The 14,140-nt window shown below is 37.8% G+C and overlaps 1 protein-coding gene across 2 annotated transcripts in view; it reads left to right on the forward strand.

Annotated features, from left to right (window-relative positions):
• The window catches only part of OSTM1 (osteoclastogenesis associated transmembrane protein 1), a 184,463-nt gene extending 174,125 nt beyond the window's left edge, over positions 1-10,338 (forward strand). For both annotated transcript variants that reach the window (XM_044065393.1, XM_044065400.1), the window contains exon 6: positions 9,928-10,338. In XM_044065393.1, coding sequence (XP_043921328.1) covers positions 9,928-9,983 — 56 coding nt within the window. In that variant the 3' untranslated portion in view covers positions 9,984-10,338. The remainder of the gene's footprint in view (positions 1-9,927) is intronic.
• The last annotated feature ends 3,802 nt before the right edge of the window (positions 10,339-14,140 follow it).

Genomic DNA, 14,140 nt, shown 5'->3' on the forward strand with positions numbered 1-14,140 from the left:
AATTATAAAGATATGTTAACGGCTGCGTCCCCTTATGAAAACTGAAATTGTGCACTAATGGGACCTCCGTGCCATGGATAAATATTGCCAAAAAGTAATCAAAAGTCAAAGGGAACAGTGTTTTGTTAGATCAGAGGTCAATAACCAAGGTCTTTGACCAAGATTAAAAGCTTATTAGGGCTTAGATAATAGGAGCAGTCAAAAAGACTGAAAGATGATATGAATATAAAGTATATAATACTACTTAAATGATATGCTCAACAAACTGTGTATATGTTTTTATATTTATTATTATTGTACTTGCCCCAGGGACAACTATGGACGTAGAACACCATTATGGTGCTAATGTATACAATGTTTTGATTATGGTCAGAATAGATAGAATAGTAATAACAATATTCAGTATACACTATGCTGTTAGTAAATGTATACCCTGTTCCAAAATCGCTTGCCTCATTGGCCTGTAAAACATCAAAAACCTAAAAATAAAAATCCATTTTCATATTCCAACAAACATGTTAGATTTACATCTCAGTCTGCCAGAACTCCTAAGAGAAAGAGATCTCTATCTATACTTAGGAAGCGCAGTGCAGATACTGGTTCATCGACAGATGAGCTTTCATCTTGTACTGACAATGCATTACAGGCAGGCTATTCTGGAATTACAGAATAATAGAGACTTGGTTATAATTTCAGCTGATAAAGGTGGGGCTGTTGTGGTAATGAATTGGTGCGATTATAACAATGAGGCAGAGACAACTTTCTGAACAGAGATATTACTCTGTAATGCCCATCAACCCCACCTTTCGTTTTAAAAAACAGATTGATGAATTTTTGGCCTGGGCCAATGATGAAGCAATTATTACTCAAGATACTATGTAACAACTCACAACTCAGGATACGATGGCCCAATAGATTTATTTTCTACCAAAAATTCATAAGGACCCAATTAATCCACCAGGTAGACCCATTGTATCAGGCAAAGGGTACATCACTGAACCATTGTCTCTATCTTACTAAACATCTGAAGCCACTGCTGAGTTTGGTACGATCACGGCTGCAAGATACTACCAGTTTTTTACAAATTATTTCTGACACTCAACTTGAACCTGGTTGGCTCATGTGTACCCTGGATGTAAGTGCCCTATATACCAACATTCCACATGAAGGGGGTCTGGAGGCATTGGCGTATTGCCTTGATGTGGCTGATTTATATTGACCTGAATTCAATGGTTTTTTGGTGGGCTTAGCAGAATATGTTCTCCAAAGTAACATCTTCTTTTATCAAGATTTCTGTTATTGGCAAACGAAAGGCACAGCAATGGGAGCTTCATTTGCCCCGATTTATGCGGATTTATTTATGGCGTATGTTGGAAAATGTCATTTATGATTCCCAAAACAACATCCATTTGAAATACATTGATATCTGGAGACGTTACTTGGATGACTGTTGGATGGTATGGAAGGGGGATATACAACAATTAATGGATTTTATATCTTATTTGAACAACAACCCATAGGGTTTTACAGTTCACGGTACATCATAATTTGAATACCATTACTTTTTTGGATGTTTTAATAAACAGATTATCAGATCATACATTAAGCACAGAAGTATTCAGAAAGTACCCCCAATACAATACCGTCCTTCATGCGTCCAGTTTTCATCCACCACACATTGCACTCAACATTCCTAAGTCACAATTTATTAGAATTAAGCGTATTTGCTCTCTTGACACTTCATTTCAGCAAGAGAGGATGGATCTTACTAACAAATTTAGATCAAGGGGTTACAGTATGGGACATGTGGTGAGTGCCAGTAGGCATGCCAATACACTTGATAGAGAGGAACTACTGATTTATAAAGATCACACCCATACTGCACCGCAACCCATTAGGTTCGTTACCACTTATGCCAGAAATTCAGACACTCTTATTCAAAGTGTACATAAACATTGGAATATTTTACAATGTGACAACGATGTGGCCAGTATCATACCAGACAAGTGTCTTTTTTCATTTCGAAAAGGTAAAAGTCTAAGCTCCTGTTTCAGCCATTACAAACATAGTTATTCGAACAATCAGTCTCATTTTTCTCAAACCACACTGACTGGGGGAACCACTGATGGGTTGTTTCCCTTGTGGACATTGTACTAATTATGTGTACGTCCATAAATCCAAACAGTTCTCTAGCAGAAATTGTGCAGTGGTTTATGATTTAAATTTTTTTGCTAACTGTAGCAGTGATTGGCTTGTATATTTGGCCACATGCAATTGTGGCTCATTTTATATTGGACAAACTTCTCGTCCAATTAGATTAAGAATATCAGAACATATCAGCAATATTAAAAACAAAAAGGCCATCAATGCACTTTATAAACACCACTTGGTACATCAAACTGCTAGATTTTCATTTATGATCATTGATATTATAAAAGGTAATCGTTCTAATAAAACTGGCTGGCATTCAATTTTGAATACCAAAGAAAAGTGGATTGTAAAACTAGGGGGATTATTCCCACCTGGTCTCAATTAACAGTTTTAGGGATAACCAGTTAGCTTTGAGATGGGATTATTTAAATGACAACAATTGATTGTTTTGTTCAACACTGAGGAAGGCTGTGACAATATCCAGCCGAAACCGGTCTGATTTTTTGTTTTTTAGGTTTTATTATTAAAGTTTTTCAGGTAACTGTATGCTGGCTCTATGATTTTGTTTTTTGGCAATATGTTTTGAGCCGTGCATTTGTCCTCGCAGGAAGTTACTTTTAGATGTTACCATTCCCCCGACTGCCACATTCGTGTTATTGGGAGGGATTATAATCCAGTCATCAGATACTAAATTGGTTTGCATGGTGTGGATATTGCAAACTGGAGTTTTATAGCCTGAAAATCAGTCTTGTCGTTAAAAGATGTTTATACCCTTGCAATCAAATGATAAATGCATAAAAATGTACCTTGTGCAGTAATTATTTTACATTCTAGACAGAATAATTAGAAAATGAGCAATTCACTCTGAATATTCCAAAATGTTACTGGTACATCCAGTTAGTGTAAATCAAAAGGACTGCCAAATGGCCAGACGAAAAGTTGCTAACTGCCTCGAATGCAATTGAAATTTAGTCCATTGGACCTGGAAACCTCCTTTGACAGGCTGTAGTATTGCAACGCCTAGCAAAAGAGCAGTTCAGTATACTGCCAGATAATGTCAGAATGCATCTGGAACTGCACAAGCTGGAGCTGAAATAGCTGATGGTTAAAGCAGCTAGAAGCATGAAACAGCCTGAGTTGCCAAGTGAACAGCAGCAGTGAGAAGTTGAAACGGAATAGAGGGATGAGTGAAAAGGAAGACTATAGCTCCAGAGTGAGAAGGGCATGCTCAGTTTTCATCGGATGTAGATGAGTAGCAGGGGTAAAACTTGGCCTGGAAACTTAAAGTAGTACTAATTTTTTTTTTTTTTTTTCAGAATAAAAAGGGGAATGCCTCTTATAGTTTTATTCTTGCATTTGAATGAGCATCTAACCAAATGGAGCAGGGACCAGGGCTATGCATGTCCTCAACAAGTTAGGAGGTTTATTGTTTAGAGTGAATATAGCAAAATAAAGCATGCTCTGTGGGATTGTTTTAAACGTATTCCTGATGTTTACAGGCAAAAAAAAAATAGAAAACCTGAGAGAAAACCAGAATATAGTGTGTGATTTTATTGCAGAAATATGCTCTTCAATAGTTGGGTAAGTGGATGCCAAATTGGGCGACCATATGACTAAGGACGTGTCACTTAATGTTTTTCATGAGTATAACAGAATCTTTGACTTCCTGGAAATGTACCCAGTGCTGACAAAATGGGTAGAAAGGGTTACCTTTGTCTGTCCAGCAGGGCACAATTGCTCAAGTGTGTGGTACCTAGTACTTCAAGTGGGTAAAAGGAAACCCAGGGAAGACAGCCAGACCGGTCATAAGACTCCACAGGTAATGAGGAAGCCATTGGTTCCAGTACATGCCACGGACCTGGGATTTAATGTTTCCAGCGTAACTAGGTGGGGCATGTGCAGTCTAGATGTCCACATTAACAACATAGGGAGCAAAGGCTGTGCGAGGAGAAGCTACCAGAGGTGGCACCACAGTATAGGTGGTCATTTTGAGAGAACATTATCTCCAGATTACCACTAGGGCCTGAATCCTATCCTAGTGGAGGGAAAGGAACCTATTGCTAAGAGGAATACTGCAGCAGAGGTAACCATTGTTGAGTCTGCAGTTTAGGCTGTAGCATTAATTGCCTTGTTAGTCCAGGTAGGGCTGTGGGAAGTGCACTTTTTCAGGTTCCTTTATCCAGTGCTCACTTATACTGGAACAGTGGAAGGTAGAAGGAGAAAGTGGCAGTGTGTGGTGATATCTCAGTAGGTGTGTTAGTAGGAAATGAATTTGGTAATGCAGTACCTTCTGTGCATGTTACATGCAGTCAGGCATGTGGGGAAAGCAACACTCAGGAGAAATGGGTGGTACCACCACTGCAGGCGATGCTGGTAATGTTGCTTCAAAGGAGGCATTAGGTAGTATCAGCAACCCTAAGTTTGACCTACAGGATGGGTTTTCCCTGGGAAACCTAGACTGACAGAGGTGCTTACTTTATCTCAGACCTGATAACTTGTCTGTGGAAGTGCTCTGGAGTAAAGCAGTTAAAAAGTACCACTTACAATGCATAAACAAATGATTTGTTGGAGAGGTTTTTCCTTAAGATCATGCTGAGAGCATTCACAGACCAGTTTAAGTGGTGAGAGAAGTGCCCCATCTTCTTTTTGTATACAGGGAAGTGCCTCGAGAATCCACATTTTGCACCATTTGAGCTACTTTGTAGCCACAAAGGGTAAGGGTAGTCTCTGACTTAATTTGTGGACAGCTTAACAGTGAATATGACTATCACAAGGAGTCTGTTGTCATATATTCCAAAGTTTCAGAAATAGGCTTGGGAATCTTATGGGGTAAGCACAAGAACTCCTCCACCCCAAAAGGTTTGTATGACTCTAGCTAGAGACCAAGAATGTGCAGTCCAAAGTTAATAGTATTCCTGTTCAACAGAATAAGCTGCAGGTAAAATAGAATGGGACTTTCATTATTGTGAAAAGCGTAAGCAATTTTGATTGTGGTAGAATTGCCTGGCAGGAGGAGAAACATAAACTCTGCCATGTTTAATTAAAAGCTTCAACACACTTTCAATAACTATTTCAAATCACATGCCAATAACAACCAAGAGAATACAGGATAATGAAGTAAATTGAGAATGGTGCTTCCTTATCTACTTGTTAAAGAGGAATTTAAGGAATGACTACTGAAAATGAGTTATTAGGGAAGATAGAAATTTCTTCAGAAGTTATAGACTGTGAGTGGAATAAAATGAAATTTGAGTTTATATATAGGGTAGAAATAAGAGAAAAATAGAGATGTTTAAGAAGTAACGGGAATTATTTAAAGGGCCTGACAAAGGTTAAAATAATGCAGAATAAGGGAAATCTCTTAGAACAAGAAGAATGCCAAAGAGAAAATAAGGGAGTATTTGGATAATATGCACGAGTTTAGAAAGATTGTTGTTAAGCAACTGTTTCTGATAATAACTAGAGCAACAGAAAGTAGAGTGGGTTGTTGCCAAACTTGGGGAGCCTATATAGAATAAGAAAAATAACCAGAGATCCTGCAGAGGTATTAGAGATATTTCTGAAATTTTATGAAAACGTGTAAAGCAGAGAAATGCAGAAATTAAAGTGCGCAAATGACAATATTTATGGCAGACTTAAGTATGCTAAAGTTAGAGGTAGATGAGGCTCAAAAATTAACAGTTAAGACAAGAGAAGATGAGATAAAAATCGTGATGTATAATCAGTCTGCAGGAATGGATGGTAAAAGCTTAGTAGCTAGGAGGGAAGAAAATGGTAAAGATCTGGAAAGTTTTAATAGTGTTTTAAAAGGAGTGGAAGTGCCAACTTCCTGGAAGAAGGCTGTGGTTGCTGTAATACATAGAGGGCAAAGACCCATCATGTCCATTTCAGTTTTAAGCCGGGATTATGAAGTGTTGTGTATAATAACTAAAAGAATGACAAAGGAGTTGCCAAAATTGATGGGGGTCACTGTGATTTTGTGTTTGGAAGGAATGTAAGAAAATACTGCTACTGTTTGTGGGTCTTGATCCAGAGAAAGCATTCAACAGAGTAAGCGGGGATTTTATGAGCAGGGCAATGGAAGTATTTGCATTTTCTAGTAAAATAATAAGGGTGATTAGAAGGTTATATGAGGGATCAGAGGCAAAAATTAAAGTATGAGGGTGCCTCTCTGACATGTCTGAACAGAGGAGCCAGGCAGGGGTGTCCTGTTTCCTCTCTGCTGTTTGCTTTATATTTCGAGCCACTGGCAAATAAAGGGATTAAATATAAATAAATAAAATTTAATATAAATATATATATTTACTATAAATATATATTTAATATAAAATTATTTATATAAATAAATAAGTTCAAGGATGTAATTGGTATTTTAAGCAAGAAAAGTTGGCTTTATTTGCAGATGACATTATTTTGTACTTGATATATCCAGAAAAGGACATCCTGCTGTTGTGGAACATTTTGAGCCAGTTTACGTCATTTTCTGGATATAAAATTAATGAAGGTAAAACAAAGCATATAGTCATAAATTATGTACCCATACACATTGGTTCAGCAATATCCAGATTTACTGGGGCATAAGATTAAATATTTAGGAGTATGGATTAAAAAGGCTTATTTTATGGCAGTTAAGGATACATGGGACCAGACTAAGTAAAGATAATACAAAAACTGAGAAACTGGAAGTTCTTATTTGTGGATATGGATAGCAAGATACAAGCAGTGAAAATGTTTGTCTCTAGTTTTATATATAGGCCAGGCATATTTTAATGAATCAGAGGAGAAGTTGTGGACAGTAATAGAGTTGCACTCTTCCCCTTCCAACTAAATTCCTTTGAGAATTAAGTGATCTTCCCAATAGAACGTGATTTAGGATGATCTGATATAAAGAAATATATTTTGAGCTACTCATTTGAGGTTTATATGCATAACACAAGTAGAAGGTTATAATTCAAAGTGAAAAGGGATAATGCTAATGAAGCAGGGGAAGCTCAAAAATAAGGAGGGAATGGGGTTTTGGATGTATATCCTTAGCCATACAGAAATTCTATTCATATAGCTGCAAAAAGTATTCTAAGAACTGATCCAGCAGAGGAGCAGAGAAAGGAGATTTTGCCAGTAGAGTTGACTGCAAGTAAAGGTCTGGGAAATGGGCAAGAGGGGACTGAATTTCTACTGGAGAAAACTGGCAAAGGAACCAAGTAGTGGGAACAAATAACTAGCGACAGGAAATAAAATGGGTTGAGGCCAAGAAGTCTGGCTGCAGGTTAGAGACATCAGAGTATAGGTAAAAAGAAATGGATAGAGGCATCCCAAATGAACAACCTGCTCTCATAAGAGTTTTTAATTGAATCTAGAACAGCAGGTGCTGTTTAAAAGGGGATAATTAGTAGGGCATATAAAAAAAACTGCAGGATAACTAAGAATCAAAAGCAATCTACAAGGGAACAATAAGAGGGCATGTTTGGCTCCCAAGTATGCAACAAAGTCCAGAACATTCAGAATTCTTTGCATGGAAGTGTTTGCATATGCATTTTATACCACACACAGACTTCAAATATATTTTTCCTACGATAGCTAACAAATGGAGATGTGATGGGGAAAAATATGTAACTGAAGATTTTTTGAGAGTAATGAGTTGGCAGATTTTAAAAATTCCTTAGAGTACTGTCAGAAATATTGGGGAACAAATGGTTCACACTAAGGAAATTACTCTTTTGAGTCAGAACTCCCAAGTTCAGTTCTATGTGCTACCAAAAAGCAATTAACTACAAAGTGGAAATCAAAATCTAAACCAAATGTATCTGTAGTATCAAATCTTGTAAAAGATAAAACAAACAAAGTGAAAACTTTAGAAAAGGGAAGGCACAAACTATATAGAGATAAATGGAATTTGTGGGAACAATACTTGGCAGAATAATGGTAAGGAGATGGAGGAATGTAGTTTAAGGGAAGACAGGAATTTAACAATTTATCTAATGTTCGACTGAATGAGACAAAAAAACATGTAATGTGTAAAGTTATGTAAATGGAAAAATGTTAATGTGGTTTGTTTTCTATTAATGCTCATATGCCAGTGTCTTAAGTGATAATTCAGTAAAAGTATCTAAAAAAAGCTTCATTTCTTGTTGGTTTCTCAAGAAATCACGCTTGAGTTTTAGAAAGGAAGAAATGTAGAAAAGTTGTACTAAGCTGAGGTAAATGTTTTCAGAAGAAAAATGTTACACTAAAATCTGCATTTTTCCATCAAAGATGTGAAATGTAAAAGTTGTGTGAAACTTGCAACTGGTGTTTCCAGTAAAACATGCAGCAAAGGTGTAAAAAAAAAATGTAAAGCTGTCATGCAGTTAGTCTATTATGTAAAGTGTATTGGAGCTTTAGAAGTGAGACTAATTTCAAACACACTTGCCCATTAGCAATGTTTCTTTTTCCATGGCTACCAATTCCTATTAAATGCTGCATTGCCATCAGCAGACTAGAACTTGCTTCAGAGCTGAGTGACTTTCCAAACAGAATACTAAGATTTAAATGTGAGGATATAAAATCTGCCAATTGCTGAGAGAGGTTGAATTTGCCATAGTAGACAATACCAACTTTATAACTGTCAGGGATGACATGTTCCAAAACACCCTGTAGGACATTCTCCAAATGATGTGACTTTTCCATGTTTAAAGGACAACTGCTAACAAATTCAGTGTTTGAATTTTTCTTGGAAAGTTCTGTGGATTTTGGAAAGCAAAGCTTTTTGACCATGGGCATTTGCTTATGTCCATCGATTCCTCCTGTTAGTACTCTGCAACTGTTAAATTGTTATAACAAACTGATGGAAGATTACAGTAAATCGTTAGTTTGTGGTAGGAGCAGGTCTAGATAACTATTTTTAAATGTCATCTGTCTGTTTTAACCTTATGTTTTGTACCTCCATATACAAGTCTTACTTTCAGTGTGTATTACCTAATTTGTCACCATTAAATTTCTTAAATTTCAGAAGCTTCTGGCTGGTTGTTTGTTAGTGAATTATTAACTGTTCAGTCTGCATTTTAAAGAGTGACGACTTTTACTACATTTGCTGTTAATGTAATGTGAATTGGTGATTTCATTTTAAAAGTGTTTAATAAAACCTTTTGATTGCCAGCCATGTCAAGGTGGTGCTTGTCGCCATGTATGTGTGCATCTAAAATAGTCTTGGAAGGTTTAACTTATTTTTGGTAAGAAGTGGAGTACATGTTTAAGAGTATGATGAAAGAATGCCAGTGCTTTAACTCAATTTTTCAATTGCTCAATGCTAAGCTTATTTGGATGTGGCAGGTATTGCTGTAAGCCAAGGCAGATATGCACATTTGCTGTATGATAAGGCCAGCCTCCCAAATTAATCAGCAACAGTGGCACAGATCATGAGACTATACCACTGGCTTTCACAGATCATGAGACTATACCCCTGGTTTCACATATCGATTGTTGGCATCAGGTAGCAGTAAGCAGCCATCATTTACATTCTGTTGTAAGCTTCACCGTGGAACTCTTTACTGCTTCTCTAAAATGAGCTGTTTAGGGTAAACTCTATGCAGATTTTGTGCTGCAATATAAGCCCAGATGAAATAACCATGCTTGCCTGCATCTTGCATGTTTCCATGATTATTATCAATAGAAACACTTAATTCTGTTATTGCTTAAAAGTTTGTAACTGGTTGATTGTTGTACATAAAAGGCTTACTTAAGGCTAAAATATGAGAAATTTATAATTTTTATAAATTTGCATTTTCCTTTTCTCTACAGCCAAGCGTCTAAAATCAAGCAGTAGCTTGGGCATCCTCCAGGACAATCACAGCTGAACAGCGGGACATGTGAAACTTTAAGCAACAGTTGAGACTTTATGAACAGGTGTGGAAGACATTAAGATACTCCAGCTTAGTGTTTTGGTGCAAGAAATTCAGAAAATTACCATGTTGGGTAGAAAAGGTCAAGCCCTTAGGACTGTACAGTTTTGTTGTAAAACATTCTGTTATCAGTTGCATCACGCTTGGGAAATTGGTTTTGTCTGCAAAGAAAATCTGTTCTGTTGTATACACTGAAGAGTGTTATTTTATTTACAGAGTTGCAGGATGCACATGCATTTATTTTAAAGTGAACAAAATTTATTACTAAGAATTTGATGCATTTTTATTTAAATAAACCTTTGAATATGTATTTACTGCTATGAAAGTGGTATATGTTAAAATAGCATATTGCACTGTGCTATTGTAATAGTCATACAAGTGGCATATATGGAATGACACTTTTGTGTATCCTTGCTAATATTGCAGGGGTAGTATTATTGTTTTCATTCTCTTATTTTCTGTTATGTCTGCTTTTGAGTTATCCACACTTTTGTAACCAGAGTAAGTCTGGTTATTGGCATTGATCTGGTGCTCAGTGGTATAAATGCATTGCTGTTTCTTTTAAGAGTATATTCTGAAATGTGCTTAATTACTTTTTACAGAGTGAGAGAACTGGCCCAAAGTCTCTCTTCAGCCATGACAAAAAAGTGTACATAAAACATGAAAGTACACAAAAATAAACCAGCCTGTCTTGATGGCCTTAATGGTTATTTTCTCTCAAAGGAGTATATAGTTCCTGGCTTGCGGTGTCTGTTTCAGCACTTCCTTTGAGCTGTTTTTCCCCCATCAGTTTGAAAAGAGACAATTTGTATCAATTTTTACGGGGTGCATAACTTACATCTGTTGACATTTCACCCACTTAGTCTACCATGCATTCTGTACAGATGCTTTGAACACATTTTAAGTAAGTTTATCTCCAAGTCCGCATAATCTACATTGGGCATTTATTAGCATGGTTTTATGAAAGGTCGGTTCTGTTTAACTTATCAAATAGGCTTTTTATCAGTTACTTTGGGAAGTTTTGGAGATGAAGGGAATGTTTTATACTTGGACTTTCCCAAGATATTTGACACTCTCCCACATGCTAATATGGCCACTATGCAAATAATTAATGCATACAGTTACATCACTAGGTGGGTAGGAAACTAGCTGTATGGAAGAATTTGTAGTTTTAAGATTAAAACTGAGCTTTCAGACCTAGAGAATATGGAAGTAAGTGGCCTATAAGGATCGATGTTGTAGACACTTCTGTTTACCATTTTTGTGGCTAATTTTCCAATTCATAATAAGGTGTGTATCAGCTGGTTTGCTGAAAATATTTGTAGGAACTGTTTCCAATTTGGAAGATGGATGTAAGGCTTTATGGCAAACTATAGCTATAGTCCCGCACTAAAACTGTGGAGTTCATTGTGAAAAAATCTGAGGTTATTCACCATGGAGCTGATAGCATCAAATACTCTTATGCCTTGAATAGCAGTCTTGGAAGATGGTTATATGTGAACTAGGGGTGGTGATGGTAAGTTAACATTTGTGGGACTGTAAGGGCCTTTACCGGGATATGTCAGTGTTAAGAATGTTCTGCATACCATCACAATTCAAGATCAACAAGTGCTATTGCTACTTTATAATACAGTGGTTAAACTTTATATTGAGTACTATGGGACTTTTGTACCTATAATAAACAGTTGAAAAGGTTGGAACGAATACAGAAGTACTTCACAAAGCAAATAAGTCATGTTAAGAAACTGAAGTAGAAAAGTAGGTTAGAAAGTTTGTCTCTATTTGCAATTAACTACAGGCTAATAATGAGTGATTTGATACTCATGTGAACTGCATCAGGTTTACAGCCGCTTTGGGAGTAGTGGTTAAAAACCAATGCAACAGAATATACCAACGGCAATGGGTTTGTTGATGTTTCATGTTCTGTGAAAATGTATAACAGAAGATTGTTTCACTGCTGAGCAGGTCTCATGTGGAATGCACTCCCTTATAGAATAATAAAATACATAGGTGTGCAGACTTTTAAGAACACACTGGAGAGATGGTTGGGCAATAGTGTATATTATCATACATTGCTAGGTGACAAGCTCATTCAAGGCCTTAATTAAGGCTTGGAGATTGTGTCTTTCGGTTTTTCCCGGTTAGGGGTCGCCACAGCGGAACTCCAGTCCGCTAATGATTGGCAGTAGATTTTTACGTACTGGCTTGCCGGGCCTAATGCACAACCTTCAATGAAGGAACACCCATTCACGCATGTCGCTACACAGAAGACACTCTGAGAATCGAACGGGTAACGTCTAACTGTGAGGTGACAACTCTACCGCAGCACCACCACCGCAGTTTTTTTAAGGCTTGGAGATTAAATACAGTAAATATTGAAAAGCAAAGGTTTGCTGTGCATGTGGCTTCAGAGAATACATAAAATTATGCAAAGAGAGTGCAACAATTGGTGCAGATGCTACAGATTACAAAATACTAAGTAAAATGGAGCAACAGTAAGCCAAACATAACTGAATATCTGATCAAGGTGACATCAGCTACTGAACAACAAAACAGAATTGTACAGGACATGCATGTCATAGGAGTGACTGCTACAAAACAAAGTAGAATTGTACAGGACATGCATACCATAGGAGTGACTGCTACAAAACAACAGTGACTGCTACAAAACAACAAAACAGAATTGTGCAGGACATGCATATCATAGGAGTGACTGCTACAAAACAACAAAATAGAATTGTACAGGACATGCATATCATAGGAGTGATTGCTACAAAACAACAAAATAGAATTGTGCAGGACATGCATGTCATAGGTTCATAGGTTCGTACTAGGCTATCTGCCCTAGAGCATTTATAAGCCTAGCCAGAGTATGTGTGGCTTTCACCACCCCTTAGGATGAGAATACTACGCCCTTTTAGGGTTTAGTTTATTGTGCCTCTGTCTAGTAGTGACACAGAGATGACCCCCGGGGTACACCTACGATCTCCCATCCACTCGTCAAGATTTCTCTTGAATAGAGTTAGTGAGGGGCTCTGCCTAACATGGATTGGGATTCTGTTCCAGAGTGTAGGGAGCCTCTGGGTTATGAATCTGTCCCTCCAGCACGTCCTATTTATTTCTGTGTTGAGGTTTAAGTCTCTTGCTGTCGTGGATTTGGATTTTCTGAGGTGGAGCATGTCCATTAATTCCAGATTGGACATGGCCTTGTACGTCAGGCACAGGTCACCTCTGAGTAGGCAGTATGCGACTGAATAGAGCTGGAGTTTTTTCAGTCGGGCAGCATATGACATATGTTTAAGACCCTTTATCCTCTTGGTGAGGAACTTTTGGGGTCTTTCCAACTGCTGCAGGTGTCGGGTAAGATACATCCCAAATGGGGCATTGTACTCAATCATTGGCCTGATAACAGAAGAGTACAGGGGCACAATGACCTCTCTTGATCTAGATGTGAAACCCTTCATGATAAGGTGGGCAATATAGAAGGTCTTGCTAACCACTTTGGCAATGTGAGTGTCAAAAGAGAGGTTACTGTCAACCTGGGTCCCTAGGTCCCCGATTACCTCTTCCGTACTTAATGGATTACCACCTATGTGGTAATTTGTGGGTACCTTGTTTTTCCCAAAGGGTATGACTATACATTTTTTGGCGTTCAGCTTAAGGCCATGGCTCTGGCTCTGGCACCAATTATCCGTTTCTATGAGGCCTCTCTCTGAAGGATGTTTGTGTCCGCTGGAGTATCAATTATGGCGCCCAGTTTGCAGTCATCTGCGAACTTTGCCAGCCACAATCCTCCTATGTTTGCCTGTACCTCAGAAAAATAAATGCCAAACAAGAGGGGTCCCAGGACTGAGCCCTATGGGACACCGCTTGTGACTGGCTTAGAGTCAGACATAGCTCCAGCAACTCTGACCCTGTGGGTTCTGTCCTTGAGCCAGTTTGCAACCCATCTTGTGACATATGGGTTTACATTTAAGCTGGTGAGTTTGTCTATGATGCCCGAGTGGGGTATTGTGTCAAAGGCTTTTGCAAGGTCAAGGTTGGCTGTGCGAACTGCCTTACCCTCATCAATGGCCTTAGTGACTGTTTCAAAAAAGTCGACCAAGTTCAAA

The sequence above is a fragment of the Protopterus annectens genome, chromosome 1.part0 (genome assembly GCF_019279795.1).
Source record: "Protopterus annectens isolate FY-2018-M chromosome 1.part0, PAN1.0, whole genome shotgun sequence".
Lineage (NCBI taxonomy): Eukaryota > Metazoa > Chordata > Ceratodontiformes > Protopteridae > Protopterus > Protopterus annectens.